The sequence below is a fragment of the Hipposideros armiger genome, unplaced genomic scaffold (assembly GCF_001890085.2).
Source record: "Hipposideros armiger isolate ML-2016 unplaced genomic scaffold, ASM189008v1 scaffold_516, whole genome shotgun sequence".
Lineage (NCBI taxonomy): Eukaryota > Metazoa > Chordata > Mammalia > Chiroptera > Hipposideridae > Hipposideros > Hipposideros armiger.
The window spans coordinates 601490-616547 of NW_017731866.1; the positions used below are offsets into that span (position 1 = coordinate 601490).

General features: G+C 40.6%; 1 protein-coding gene across 2 annotated transcripts in view; it reads left to right on the plus strand.

The window, feature by feature from the left end:
* The window catches only part of LRRC1 (leucine rich repeat containing 1), a 135937-nt gene that overhangs the window by 112905 nt on the left and 7974 nt on the right, over nt 1-15058 (plus strand). For both annotated transcript variants that reach the window (XM_019668109.1, XM_019668110.1), the window contains exons 10-11: nt 414-497; nt 10112-10227. In XM_019668109.1, the coding sequence (XP_019523654.1) occupies nt 414-497; nt 10112-10227 (200 nt within the window). The remainder of the gene's footprint in view (nt 1-413; nt 498-10111; nt 10228-15058) is intronic.

Here is a 15058-nt window from a genome sequence, read left to right on the forward strand (position 1 = left end):
TGGTTCCTGCCGGGTCCTGGGCTCCCCACGCCAGCCCTTGCCATCACGGCACCCCTGCTCACGGTTCTGCTTACCTGCCCAGCACGCTGACTTCCATCGTCACCTAAGGCTGCCATCTCAGTGTGGCTTTTCCAAGGTGCAGGCAGGGAAGGGAGGAGGGTCTTTCAATTCTCACTTTCTTGTGTTGAAGAGCCTCCATTACCTCTTTACTAGGTGTTTCTCTGTTCCCAACCAAAATGCAAAATATTTCACTCCACATTCCCCAAATGAGCTTTACAAATATCTGATATTTAGGAAGATCTATTACTTCTGTTGTTGGGTGAGATTATATTCTTTAAGCCTTTGTAAAGATCTGTTTTACTGTGAGCCATGTTAAAAATATGTATTAATAATAAAAAATGTTATTTTAACAGACCTTACCTAAGAGCATTGGAAAGCTTAAGAAATTGAGCAACTTGAATGCAGACAGAAATAAATTAATGTCTTTACCAAAAGAGGTATGTGCTTTTAAAAAATAATCAAATGCTAATTGTAAAGAATTAATAATATACAAGGGATCAAAACTGTCAAATACTTTTAAAAGACTTATGTGGTGCTTTTTAAAGGTATGAACTCTCATCTGTAAGTATAGAGATGGTTGGAGAAATTATATCAAAGAGTGATCATCAATAACATTAAGAAGAGTAGGTGGGTCTCTTTCTTTTAAGAGAGAGATTGATGTTTCAGGCTTGACCCACAGAAAGTGGTGACACCATTGACAGAAATAGGTGATTTGGGAGTTTGGCAGAGAAAGTGGATGACTTTGGGTTTGACTGAGTTTAATGTGAAATTAAACTGCCCCATAAGCCATTGAAATTATAAAATAGATCTTGATGCAACCCTGTTTCTGGGCAGAGACTGACTGGGCAGCCTTCACATCCGGGAGAGAGTGAATGAACTTTTCACAAATGCATTCACATGGAGGAGGGCAAATGGAAAGCTACTGCCAGATTCGTGGGGTTTTTTTATGTGTCAGTGCTTCAAGCAGGAGAAAAGACAGTAGCCGCCCATGGTGGAGAGCAGCTCCGTGGCTTAGAGGCATTCACGCCCCGGCAGGGAAGTGAAAATGCTGAGAATGAGAAGGAAGCCCCCAGCAGATCAAACCAGGATGGGTCTAGTGTGCTGTTTACAAAGAAGGCTTACTTTCTGTTTGGAACTAGGAGAACTGGATTGGAGATGGGTAGTACTGAGCTTGAGTTTTTATTAGCAGTATAACATAAACCTAAGTTTAAGCCACCTTTTTTCCCCTTTCTCAAATGTTAGTGAGTTCCCCTCCCCTGTGTCAGGGCCTCGCATTAAAAGGTGTGGTATTGTATGATGTGATCACTGGCCAGGTGCCATCTCCTTTGTATTTCTCCATTTGACCCTTTCCACCATGTGTCTTGGAATAATTTCAAAGCTGCCATCCAACCAGCCAGAGCTTGAGGGGCTCCTATTTTCCTAGAGTACTTCTCAGGGTGTCGGAACGTGGCCTGGTTTCTTCTTTCTTTCCCTGATCTTGGTGCTCTGGCCTCCTTGTCCCAGTCTGCTCCCTGGGTAAGACGGCCAGCACTCCTGAATGGAAGTAGGGGGATATTTCTTATAAATGTGACCGTGTTCTGATACGTCCTTAATCTGAATACTGGCATCGAAATAAATCTGTTTCTAACAGAAAATCTACATCTCTGCTAAGCTGGGACACAGCTAAGAGATCCTGATAATCAAAACATCTTGGTTCCAGTCTCTAAGGGATGAACCAAAACACAGAGCTGAACATTATTCTGAATATTAATTTTACTCTTGTTGAATAGCACATGTGGATGGGTAATCGACTGGTCACATATACACGGGCACGGAGAAGGCGCAGAGGTGTATCACGCTCTTGCTCAATGCCTCCTCTACTCGGTTGCTTTCATGTTCACTTGTTGAATCCTCACAACAGCTTTTGGGGACCGTGAGGATTTCCTCACTTTGCAGATAAGGAAATAGGCCAATGCGCAGCTTTCCTCACCAGGACTCGCACAGTAGCTGGGAGTGGGCAGGACTGGGCTGCAAAGATGTGTCTCCCAGCAGCCAGCTCGCTGCCCTTGGCACTGCCCAGTAACAGCGTGGCTACTCAGCTGGTACACATTCAGCCGACCTTTCCATCTGTGTGACCTTGAAGTACAGCAGGACCTTGATTTGGTAAAGAAAGGTCAAACTATCTTTAGTTTGGACATATTAGAAAGTTAATACATTTTAGGACTATTTTCAAGGTAAATGCCAAAGGGAACCCTTCTGATCGTAATGGCAGTCCCCAGTTTCACCACCCACTGCCAGCTTTTCTCTCCCTCTCTTTTGATTCTTTCAAAGGAACACATTCTAGACAGGAACTTTAGAATTTTATTTTTGTAAAACTATCACCATCATTTTAGCATCAGTCCTGTTTCACTTTAAAAGAATGAAACTTATACTCCATGTGTCTTTTAAGAGGCTTATATCTAGTGCGTGCCGTGTGTCTGCATAAATTTATTAGAAACAGCTTTTCGTGATTTGAAAAGTGAAAGTATTGTGAAAACATTTCCAGCTTCAAAGCATTTTAGCAAGCTATCACGTTTTATCCATTTTCTGAGAAATTCTGATTGGTTTTCTGGCATCGAGAGTTTGGTGCAGGAATAAAGTCTCTGCCTGTTCCTTCAGCTGTCTGATAAAGCAGAGACTGTTTAGGCTTTTAGGAGCTGGATCTTTTCTAGCACACCTTCACTCCTACTCACACACACTCAGCTTCCAGAGTAGGAAATGCACTGAGCACATGTCTCCAATTCTGCTGCGGGTCACAAATTGGTAACCAGCAGAAATGGTTGAGTGCCTGCCTCTGACCATCAGGGCTGAGCTGCCAAACCACTGAGGGCCTCCTGACCTCGAATTGCGTCATGTTGGTCTGGGCAGCACCGTCATACTATGAGTCTCTGTGCAGTGAACGTGGTAGGCCATGTATGCACACGCGCGCACGCGCGCGCGTGTGTGTGTGTGTGTGTGTGTGTGTGTGTGTGTGTGCGCGCACGCGCGCACGCGTGTAGGGGAGGCTTATGCTCAGGGACCATGTGTATGGACTCGCTCTGCCTCCAAGCTTGATACCATTTGATCAAATCCTGCACTTTCCTGTTTGGATTCTTTTCTTTCAAAACTTTATTACTTTCTCTTGAACAATTATGTTGCATGCATGACATATCTCAACAGAAATGCTGACCAATTCAATTTATATGCCAAAAATCCATAGTTGTATCGATTGCCATTGGTCTGGTGTGCTGTGTAGCTCTTCCCATTTTTCTGTCTTTTTTTTAAACTTGAGAGTACTGTACAGTGTCAGTTTTATAGCATAGCTTCTTAGTCGATAGCAGCATTTAGTTGCATTTTTTTTCCAAATTGTTGAGGGGAAAACGTTTGTATTGTGTAGGTCACAATTATAGATTCTGTGTGTTTTGTGGTGTTACTTGTAGTAAACATTTGCAAATCAATGAATGTCTCTTGTTTTCTTAATTGTTAGCTGCTTGGAAATTTAGCAAAGTCAGGTAAACTTGCTATCTTGTAAGTATTCTTCAGACCCCAGCTGCGTCTCTAACTTCCATTTGCTTCGTAAATGCATGAAGATTCAAATCGGCTGACTGCTTTGTGTGTATTTCATTGTAAGATATTGGACATTTTCCTCTAAACTCAGTTCTTTTTTTTGTTTTGTTTTTTGTTTTTAAATGACTGCATGACCTTATTTTGTTAAGTGTTTGTCAGATTTCTTCAGATTATTCTTTCTCAAAAGAATTCTTTTCTGTGAATTACATTTTAAGTTTTCAGAAACTCTGAAAGGCATAACTTGGCAGCTCATCTGTCTTTTCTAAATCCTAGTTTGTTGGCACGATTCTGTCTCTAATGGAAAGGCTAGATGTGCTTTATATGCTACATGTGGCATGCTTCTGATTTTTTCAAACAACTCATTTGTATCTTTTATTTCTTGTCCTGTTGCTTAAGTATGTATGCTTGTGGGGAAAGGAGGCTCTCTAAAAATCTCCTGTTTTTGTGGAGGGAAGAATTGAGGAGGAGGCTGTGTTGTAGTGTGACTCGTGGAGAGACAGGGAGCTGTTATATGTATGATCATGGGTACGATGAAAGACAGCCAATAACTTCGTATAATAATATTCTCCAGCCAAATGTTAGCTTTAAACAGCCTGGACCCTAACAAGTTTCTGGTGGGAAGAAACTAAGCACATTTCCAAGTGTAGACTCCAGTTTTTTGTCTCCATTAAATCAAAATGAAATGACCCTAACTACATTACAACTATTCAGTCAAATGAGACATATAGGATTTGCAGACCATTTATCAAAGCTTTTTTTTTTTAAATCAGGCAGTCTGTAAACATTAACTACCCATAACTATTATTGTGATATTCAGAAATGCCTGTGGTGGTTGAGTATTCATTTTGTGGATAGCTTTCTACCTTTTTATTATTACAATTTAAAATCATTTTAGTGTGAGTTTCCATCATATTCTGAATGAATTATTGATAAATAAAAGAGACAATGTAAGTTAAAACCTAAAAATACTAGAAGAAAATGTAGCTGACTGTTGGATGTCAAGATGGAGAAGGCATTCCTAAGCATAAAAGAGGAAATAAGTCATAAAAGAAACAGTTGATGGATTTGTCTATATGAAAACTAGATTTTTGATCTTTAAGAAGATAGAGACAGCCCGGAGGCATGGGGACATTTACAGTGTTACAAATAAAGGGGGTCTCTCTTTATTCTATTTGAAATTCATTCACATCATTGAGAAAAAGATTGTTCCTACTATAGAAAAGTAGACAAAAATAAAAGCAAAGAACCCCCATACCCAGAACCAGGAAGTGATTTACAGAAAAAAAACAGAAATGGCTATAAATATGAAAAAATTTTAGCTCCATCAGTATTCACAGAGATGTTAACAAAAACATTTTGATCTATCAAATTGTCAAGATTAAAAAAAAATAATGATACCAAATTTCAGCAAGGGTACAGGGAAGTGCATATTAGTATGAAAGTATAATTTATTACGGCTTTGGGGGTAGGGACTATGGTAATATTATTAAAAACTTGAAAAATGTACGTACCCTTTGATTCTGCAGTTCCCCTTCTAGGACTTGTATCCTAAGAGAACAATTATGGGTATCCACGAAGAATGATGCACAGGAATATTTCTCACAGTAGATATGGGACCAGCTAACAAGTTCCAGGCAGCGTGCCGAGCAATCCAGGGGCTGCTAGCATGTGCCAGGCACTGTTACTTTCATGCTTATTCTCGTCTAATTTCCACAACAGCTTTGTGAGATGTTAGGTAAATCATTATCAATATCTATCAGATTGTGAAACTGAGACAGAGGGGTTAACTAACTTGCCCAAGATCACACAGCAAGAAATGGCAGAACTAACTAGCAGTGTGTAATATGGGTGGGTGATTTGTTAAGTAATCTGCGACACTCTGTAGAATGACATAGTTCCGTGGTCAGTAAAAATCCTTTTAGAAATAGAATGACATGGGAAAGCGTGCTTGATGTCATATGTAAGCACAGGTGCTAAAGATCAGAGTGTGGGTCCTAATTTTGTCTCAGTGTATATGTATAATCACAAATGCATGGTGAGAATTCTGAAAGATTGTACCTCCAAACGTTAAATACTGACAATCCTTTGTGGTAGAAGATTTGGCTTGAGTTATTTTCTCATTGTTCTATCATGTGTGTGTGTGGATATGTGTTTTTTATTTTCCAGTCAACGTAAGTTCCTTTTTTACAGTCAGAAAAGAAGAATGCCGTAGCTATTATTGGATATTTTTATGTCAGTGGCCCAACAATTCAGGGAGTCCCAAAGCCACATGATTTCCAAAGTATTTATGAAGTAGGGAACATTTGAATAATATGCCACAGATGATGCTGGAAAAGGCAAAAAATAGTTTTTCGTTTCTAAAATTACACATCATATTATTTCTGTTCAAATTGTGTTTTGACCAGTTTGCTTATTGTACGTTTTCTTTTTTGCCAATGATATGTGGGTTCACTTCTATTACAAATCATATCGAAAGGAAGACACCGAAGGCAAATCCAAGTGCCTTTATACTTAGGACAGGAATCCGCAAAGTGAAATATAGGTGGACAAAGGTAGGCTTTCTCATTGAATCACTGAATCTGTCTGATTATCTCTTCGAGGGTAATGTAACCTGCTGGCAATTAATACGTAGCGAAAGTCGACCTGACTAAAGGTGTGCTTAATGGACTGCAGGTCCCATCTCCTTGAGATGGATCAGATAGATCGGTGCCAAACAGGCAAGGACAGTATCACCTTGACTTAAAGAGACACAAGACAGCTCAACAAGGATACTCACTTATATTCTGTAATTCTCAGAGGATCCACGTCCAATCCTTTGTGTTCTGGGAAGGTGCTATTATGTGCTTTCAGGGAGGTTTAAAAATACCAGCTTCCTACAGTACAGTAACATAAGTTATTTAAACAGAGGCTCTGCTTCCCAGAATTTCTGAGTGATACCCTGATGGCCACTAAGGAACCTGTAAACTCTGCTTCCTGAACCCAAAAGAGAAAGCAAAAATACATATGAATGATACGTATAATACAATACTGAACTCATGTCAATCTTCACTGGTGTTTACACATGTCACTGTGATACATGGTCAGGGAGACAGTTTTTTCAGAATCCAGGTGGGTTCAGGGAAATGCTTGCAGGATCAGCACAGAGCCAACAGCAGAGTAGGCACATGTGTGCTGACTGAACCTCTCATTTGGGTGTGGGATCTTCACTTCATGGAGAAACAATAGCTACCACATTTGTTTGGCAGCAGCAGTAGACAGGTTCTATGATAGGTGCTAAATTATACTTGCGGTTTCATTGAATTTAATCCTTATTGTTACTTTTGGTTAAAGTAATATATTAAATAAACCCACAAACCGTATGACCGAGCCTACATTCTCACCCTGGTCTGTGTGTTCTCAAAGCGTGCACTCCCTCCATTGCACCTCCTTCCTCTCTGACAACTGTAAAGAACTGTACCTTTTGAGTTATGGTTTGGAATGCTTAATAATCTTTTCTAAAAGCCAAAGGTTTGGGCCATCCCTTCCTGGCTGGTTTGGAAAGAGGGCTCTGGTTGTGTGTGTGTCTGCCTGGGACAGCGTGTGCCCCTGGCTGGTGGTGAATGCCGAGCAGCACACGCTCTGTGTTGGCAGTGTTCTCCAAAAACCATAGACAATAGAGGTCAGGAGGCGGCCCCGCCAGAATGCCTCAGAGGCCCTTGAATACAATTGCTTCCCACCCCTTGACACCGCACATGGGTGTGAGATTAGAGTGGGAAAGGAGAAAAGAAACAAATACACAAATGAGACTAAAAGCATAGTGGACAGATCACACACTCCATTGGGAGTTCACCGTGTTTCTCCCAAAATGCTTCAAAGATGTTTACTTGTCCAGAACTTTTATTGCTCCTACAACTTTTAGAGCCCTCTCTGATGCAGTTTTATTAGTTAATTAATTAACTCTTTTGAATATATAGTGCATGCACATGGTACAAATTGAAAATGTAGTAGTAGGGCCCCAAAACAGATATCCTCCAGGTGGCTGGCACAGTGGACAGTTTGGTGACAAAGTGCCCCAATTCACAATCCAGCTTTGGCTCTGTACACCCTCCAGGAGCCTGTTGTCCCATCAGGAGAGTCATGTATGTGACTAACTGATGTGACCTACTTTGCCTCCTTGGAGGAGGATGGCGGGGTTGGCGGTGTCCGCGCTGACGTGGAGGCCTCCTGCATGGCTTGCAGGCTCCACTGAACCCAGACCCCAGTGCAGGCACCCCCACCCCACATGGCGGGGGGCATTGCCTCCATGAGGATCTTGGGTATTCCGTCTCATGAGTAGGTCTTTGTTGGGATCATTTAAATTTATCAGAGAGAATCTAATCAAGTTGATCCTCCAAAGGTTCAGGGTTTTGATTTCTTTCCTTCAATGATATTCCTGGGCATCTGAGTGAAACTGACGATTGCCGTCATCAAGGGAGGGATGAATGCCTAGCCCCACAGAAGCTCCTGTCTCGCATCACTTTGTAAAACATAAGAGGGACCACTCTAGTGATTCTTACTAGGAAAAAAAGAAGAGTTTTGTGGTCTCCTTTGCTACACATAGATACAGGTAATAACTTGAAGCAGCAGTCTTTCACTAGTAAGTTAATAAATTTAAGTGTATGAACATACCTAAATGAGAAATGTTGGTAGGTAGATAGCCTACAGGTAAGTAGATAGGATGGTACTGTACTTGCCAAGTACCCTGATTGTATGTAAATATACAAATTAAATAGTAGCTCAGTTAAAGATCTGTCAGAGGGTTTGTATAGACCATAATTATGAAAGAAGTGCAGAGAGCAATGTATCAGTATGGACCATGGGGTCCTGGAAAGACATTATGGAGTAGAGGATGCTTAGCTAATTTTGGATGATTGGTAAGATTTAAAAAGACAAAAAGAAGAAGGGCATTTCTATGAGAAACAGTTGAACGAAAAATAGAACCTATATCTTAAGAGGACAGTGAGCAAACCAGTTTTGCTGAGATGGGTAATGTGAATACTGAGAAGTAAAGGGAACCATTTAAAAGCCTTTCTATATGTCTGGGTGTTTTCCAGGTGACCAGAGATGATCGTTAGTCCAGGTTTTCTTATGTATGTTTATTTTTCTCTTACGTCCATGATGATTAAATACTGTGGTTACAAATACTATTTCAAAATCTTTATATGAACTCCAAAGGGAAGACATAAGATTGTTCATAAAGGTAATTATGTAGCCATTTCATAAATATGCAGTCTGCTTTTTAAGATCTGCATATACCAAACACATACATAAGGAGAAAAGGGCAGAAGACATGTTCAGACATCAGTGAAGATGCAAGCCTTTTGCCCCTCCTTGAGTAGAAGGCTCTGGAGTAGTTTTCCATGTGCCAGAGAGACCTCAATAGGTTCCTTTATGAGCCTTTTCTAGCAGTCACTGTTAGTCAGGCCAGGAAGAATGTGGCGCTGTATGGCGTCTGCAGAGTGTTGTGTCTGGGATCCACTTAGGTTTTCACCCCCGTGGTGCAGCTTTCCTGACTGTAGAAACCACAACCAGTTTGTTCAAGGGAATCATTGGATTTTTTTGTGTTTATGTTCGTTGTTGAAGACCAGACTTAAACAAAGCCCAATTATCTTTGAATTGCTTGTCATTGTTTTTTTTGTTTTTTTTTGTTTTTTTTTTGTTTTTAGGAAATAATCAAATTTGGTTAGGTATTAACATATGCTTTTACCAGCAGGTCATAGCTTGAAGAGATTAATGTATGGGTTTACCAAATTCACACTTGGCTAAAATGTTGATTCTTTTTTTTCCACTGGTCAAAGGAAAATGAATTTACCAAATTAAGTTGTGAATGAAAGCTATTAAAAAATATTAGGTGGAAATTAATGTACTGTATCTTCTATCCCCTCCCCATTTTTACTTATGAATTGAAACACTGAGAACACTGAAGTTAATGGAATGAGCTGGTCTTCAAAGGTGTGTGTAAGAAAGTGTGTGTGTGTGTGTGTGTGTGTGTGTGTGTGTGTGTGTGTGTGTGTGTGAGAGAGAGAGAGAGAGAGAGNGAGAGAGAGAGAGAGAGAGAGAGATTTGGCCTAACTTTTGAAACTTGGATTTCTGAAACTCCCATATTACCAAATAATATTTTTCTGGACCTGTGTAGCTTGGTTAACATATTTAAAAGATGTAGTTGCATTAGATGGCAGTGGAAAATGATTCCTTTCCAGAATGAAACTTTTAAACTGTATTGTTTTTTTTTTTTTATTTAATTGAGAACATTTGTGTTTAATGTTTTGTAGAGATTTTTATGAACATATTAGACTACTCAGTGTTTCGTACGATTTAAATTAATCATAGTTGGTCATCAGTGAGACTTCAAATCATGTGGTTTAATTTTATGCATTCTTTTCATGCCATTTGATAAATAGGATACTCCAGTCCCACCCCAATCTCCCCAAAAACCTGGAAAAAAGATGTATTTTCTTTCCCATTATAGATTGGCGGGTGCTGCAGTCTCACCGTGTTCTGCGTGCGTGACAACAGACTAACTCGGATACCTGCCGAGGTGTCTCAGGCGACAGAGCTCCACGTTCTGGATGTGGCAGGGAACAGGTAAGCATGTCTGGGTTTGCTTTGCGTGAGAGAAAGAAATAAATGTTCATGTGTCTTTGCCATCTTGCCTCACTCCTTCTTACAGAATATATACCGATTAGTCAAATGACCTGGGCCACAGAAAGTGTTTAGTCTAGGCGCCGGCGTGGCTGAGCCCAGGGAGGGGTGGAGGGCAGGGACAGCCCGAGCGTGGGGCACTTGACAGTTCAGGTGGGCGCTTCTGTAGTATAGTGAGCAGCAGTCCAGTGATGTAAGGGGAGGACCGCTGCCTGAGAGCTGGGAGACGTAGTTTCACCTCAGCTTTTATAACTGACTTTTCTAAGTCACTATGGACTTCACAGTTTCCTTCTCTGAAAAATGAGCTTGAATGAGTTTGAACTAGATGTGAACCAGGGTCTTGATTTGCTGTGCTGGTGACTCTGAGCCCTCGGAAATTGTAAACCCTCTAAAGGTTGTATTCAGGGGCACTGTTCTGGCCAGAGGATCCACAGCTTACGTTAGAATTGCCAAGTGATTCATAATTCAAAGAAAAGTGAAGAGACAGGTGTCCCCAAGGTCACAGCAGTGATATTTCTCAAGTTCTGGGGACAGAGGTGGCATTGGACTACTCATCAGTGTCTGGAATATGTCTTCTCTTCACCTTTATAGAGTACAGGTTTGTTTCAGCCACTCTGACCTAATGTCATCGCCTCACCTGTCATCTGCTCTGTCTTCCCCCGGAGCCCACACCAGCTGTTCTTTCTGCCTGGGACCCTCTCCTCTCTGTCCCCACTTTATTCTTCATCACTCATGCTTCTGTAGTCTCCAGGAGGCATTCTCCTCTCTGAGTCTGCATCTTTTAATTACCCCTCACATAACACTCACAGCGCCATAGGATAATTGCTTGTTTACACGTGTGTAACCCTCCTAAATCTAAAGTTACCTGAAGTTAGATATTACAGTTTATGTCATTGTATCATTTGTCCCTTCATGGTACCTGGCACATAATAGATGCCTGGTAAATATCTGTTCACTGAATGAAAATGTTGGTTTTGCGGGATGAATAGCAGGCCACTTCGAAATGCCTTGTATCACAGGCTTCATTGCCAAGAAGAATTAAAAAAAAAATGCTTTTGAGTATTATATAGTTAGATAGGAGAGAAGGCGCTAAACCAGGGAAAGATGAGCAATGATTTTAAACGGTGAATACCAGCGATCTGAAGGGTGTTTAGAGGATTGTGTCCTAAGTGCTGATGAGCTGGTCACTTAGGTCAGGCTCTTGCCACCATTTTTCATTCTCACTAATGGATTATAGACAGCAGTGCTAAATACACAGCGGTACTCAGCAGGGATCTGGGGGTGAGTTATGGCCTCAGGGACTGTTCACCTTTTTAAAGTAATGCTTTCAGGACATCTTGATGGATTCTTAAGACCACTAACTTGTGACTGAAAACTCAGGATTAATTTGAGTTGAATGGTGCCTTTCTGCTGGCCAGAGGCTGACGTGAGACTTACAGCTTGAGAAGGGTGGCTCTTTCTTGGCCTCTCACCTCCAGTGATGCAAACTCAGTGACTCCAAACCTTGCCTGGTTCTTGCCACACTGGGGAGCATGAATTTGCTCCACTAATTCTTGAGCAGAGAGACAGCTCGGATGTCTAAACACAGATTTTCACAAGAGTGAAGGCTCTACTCTTCAGCTCGCGGAAGAAGGGAGAGTTAGATTTTTATTATGCTTGGGCTGGGGTGGAGAAAGCCCAATTAAAAAGTCGAGTTGCATAGCTGTCATCTGAGTCAGTTAAGTGTGTCATTTAGTCCATGTATATATATATATATATATTCATAACTAAATTTTAAGCCTATTAAAATATATAATTGGTACTTATTTTAAAGTATCAGTATAGAAACTAATAAAAAAAAAAGGTGGGGGGGAGTGCTACCATGTCAGCTCTTTAGCTTGCGGAAATGTCACACCATGGGAAATCAGACTAAGTTTTCCGCCTCTTCTCTCCGCATATAAAAATAGCAAATGGCACAAGGAGACTACATCTTAATTTCCACAAACTTTCTTTGACAAGTTTGATAGGATAAATTACAAAAAGGATAACTATAAAATGCCACTTGGAAACTAAATATCAAACCTTCTAGTACAGTAATGGTGGAGGTGTCTGGTATCATCAGCTACCCATGGACACAGAATACATATTTCTTAAATTTTTAGACTCTCTTCTATAGGAATATCTACCAAATTCACAAAATTGGTTATTTGAAGATCTTCCATGCAGTATTAGTAGTACCAAATACTAAAAACAGTAGCTGTCAATGGGGAAATACTTTATATCTTTAAATTGTATAGTCCAAAAAATTAAATTAAACAATATTTTAAAATACCACCTCCTATCTGTTAGAATGGCTATTACCAAAAGACAAGAGATAACAAGTGTTGGAGAGGATGTGGGGAAAAGGGAACCCTTGTGCACTGCTGGTGAGAATGTAAATTGGTGTAGCCACTATGGAAAACAGTACGAAGGTTCCTCAAAAAAGTAAAAATAGAACTACTATATGATCCAGCAATCCCACTTCTGGGATTCAAAGGAAATGAAAACAGGATATGGAAGAGATATCTGGACTCCTATGTTCATTGTATCATTATTCACAATAGCCAAGATAGGGAAACTTAAGACTCTATCAATAGATAAATGGATAAAGAAGATGTGGGGTGGTGTGTGTGTGTGTGTGTGTGTGTGTGTGTGTAATGGAATATTATTATTGAGCCATGAGAAAGAAGGAAATCTTGCCATTTATGAAAACATGGATAGACCTTGAGGACATGAAATCAGTCAGACAGAGAAAGACAAATACTATATGATTTTATTTATATGTAGAACCTAAAAACGTTACACTCAACAATCTAAAAAAGTTGCACTCATAGAAACAGAAAGAAGAACAGTGGTTGCCAGGGGCTGTGGGGGGTGAGGGAAATGGGGTGATGTTGGTCAAAGGGTACAAATGTCTCGTTAAACGATGAATTAAGTTCTGGGGATCCAATGTACGGCACGGTGACTGTAGTTAATAGTACTGTATTATATACTTGAAAGTTGCCAAGAGAGTAGATCATTTTTTTTTTTTTAAACTTTACTGGGAACAGTGTGTTTTTCCCAGGACTCATCAGCTCCAAGTCAAGTTGTTGTTCTTCAGTCTTAGTTGTGGAGGGCGCAGCTCAGCTCCAAGTCCAGTTGCCATGTTCAATCTTGTTGCAGGGGGTGCAGCCCACCATCCCATGCGGGAGTCAACCGGCAACCTTCTTGTTAAGAGCACGGGCTCTCACCAGCCGAGCCATCCAGCTGCTTACCGACAGCTCAGCAGCAGCTCAGCTCAAGTCGTTGTCTTCAATCTAGTTGCAGAGGGCACAGTTCACTGGCCCATGTGGGAATCGAACTGGCAACCCTGTTGCTCAGAGCTCACACTCTAACCAGCTGAGCCACCTGGCCACCCCAAGAGAGTAGATCTTAAATGTTCTCACCATACACTAAAAAGAAAAAAAGTGACAATGTGAGGTAATAGAAATGTTAATTAAGCATACTGTCATAATCATTTCACAATATGTTGGGTTGTTGGGAAAGTCATGACGTAGTTTTCTATGTTTTTTGTTGCAAAAATGTGTCATGACTTTCCCGACAACCCAATATAAATGTATCAAATCATTATATTGTACACCTTACACAATGTTATATGTCAATTATATCTCAATAAAACTGGGGGGAAAAAAAGACAAAACACAATTAAGTGTAGCTATACTGTGGACTACTAAGTGGGTAAGAATTAGATATTTCTCTGTGTAATGACACAGGAGGAAGCACGTGATACTGAGGAAAGAGCAAGTGTGCATAGTGCTCTCATTTTTGTTTTATATTTTAAAAGAACTTCCCTGTGCAGGGCACCAAAATATTCGTAGCAGTTCCCCTAGAGGAAGGGTGGAGACCTGAGGTTACAGGGGGCTTTCACTTTAGACATTTGATATTGTTTAAATTGTTTCACAGATTAAATTCTTTATTTATATATATCTTTAAACATTTTTGAAAACTTTGCTTAAAACTGAAAATTCTAGTAGGAAGTAACAAACAGATGAAAGATTTAGTTGTAAGAAGTATGCAAGCATAGGTGAACTTAGTATTACATTAATCAGTAGGCCACATTTAGCTGTGAAATAAATTTGACAATGCAGTTTCTATAGTATTGGGTCATCGGGAAAGTCATGCCGCATTTTTGCATTGAAAAACACAGAAAAATATGTCATGACTTTCCCGACGACCCAGTAGTTCAGAGATGGACAAGGTCATTTTAGGTAGGGTTGATCATGGACATAACTGGAAATGAGAAGCTCATGTTTTGCTTATGCATTTGCTTTAATCCTTGCACCGTTGATGTAAATAGTAAGTGCAGGCCTTTTATTTCTGGGGGGGCATGTAGTCCTAAATAGAACATGGAGATGTGTATACATGGGGCTGGGGTTTCTTGTGTTGATTCTGTAATGTACAGAAGGCATTAGAATAAACCGAGAATGTATTATTGATGCCGATGGAAAGCAGGGATACTCCCCTTGCATCTGGGATGGTTTGCCCAGGAGAAACAGAGGAGTGTGTGTGTCTTTTTTTCCCTCCAGGCTGAAGGAGCCAGTGAGGGCTGGCCCACCCAGCCTGCAGAATTCATGTGTGGACTGGGCCTTTTTTTCTCTCTGACACCGTAGGAACCCCTCTGTCTACAAGACACTTGTGAACAAGCTCGTGTGGTGTGTGCTCTTTTGGCAACAGCTATATTCAAGCTGACACTTTGATCCTTTGCAGAGAAACTGGT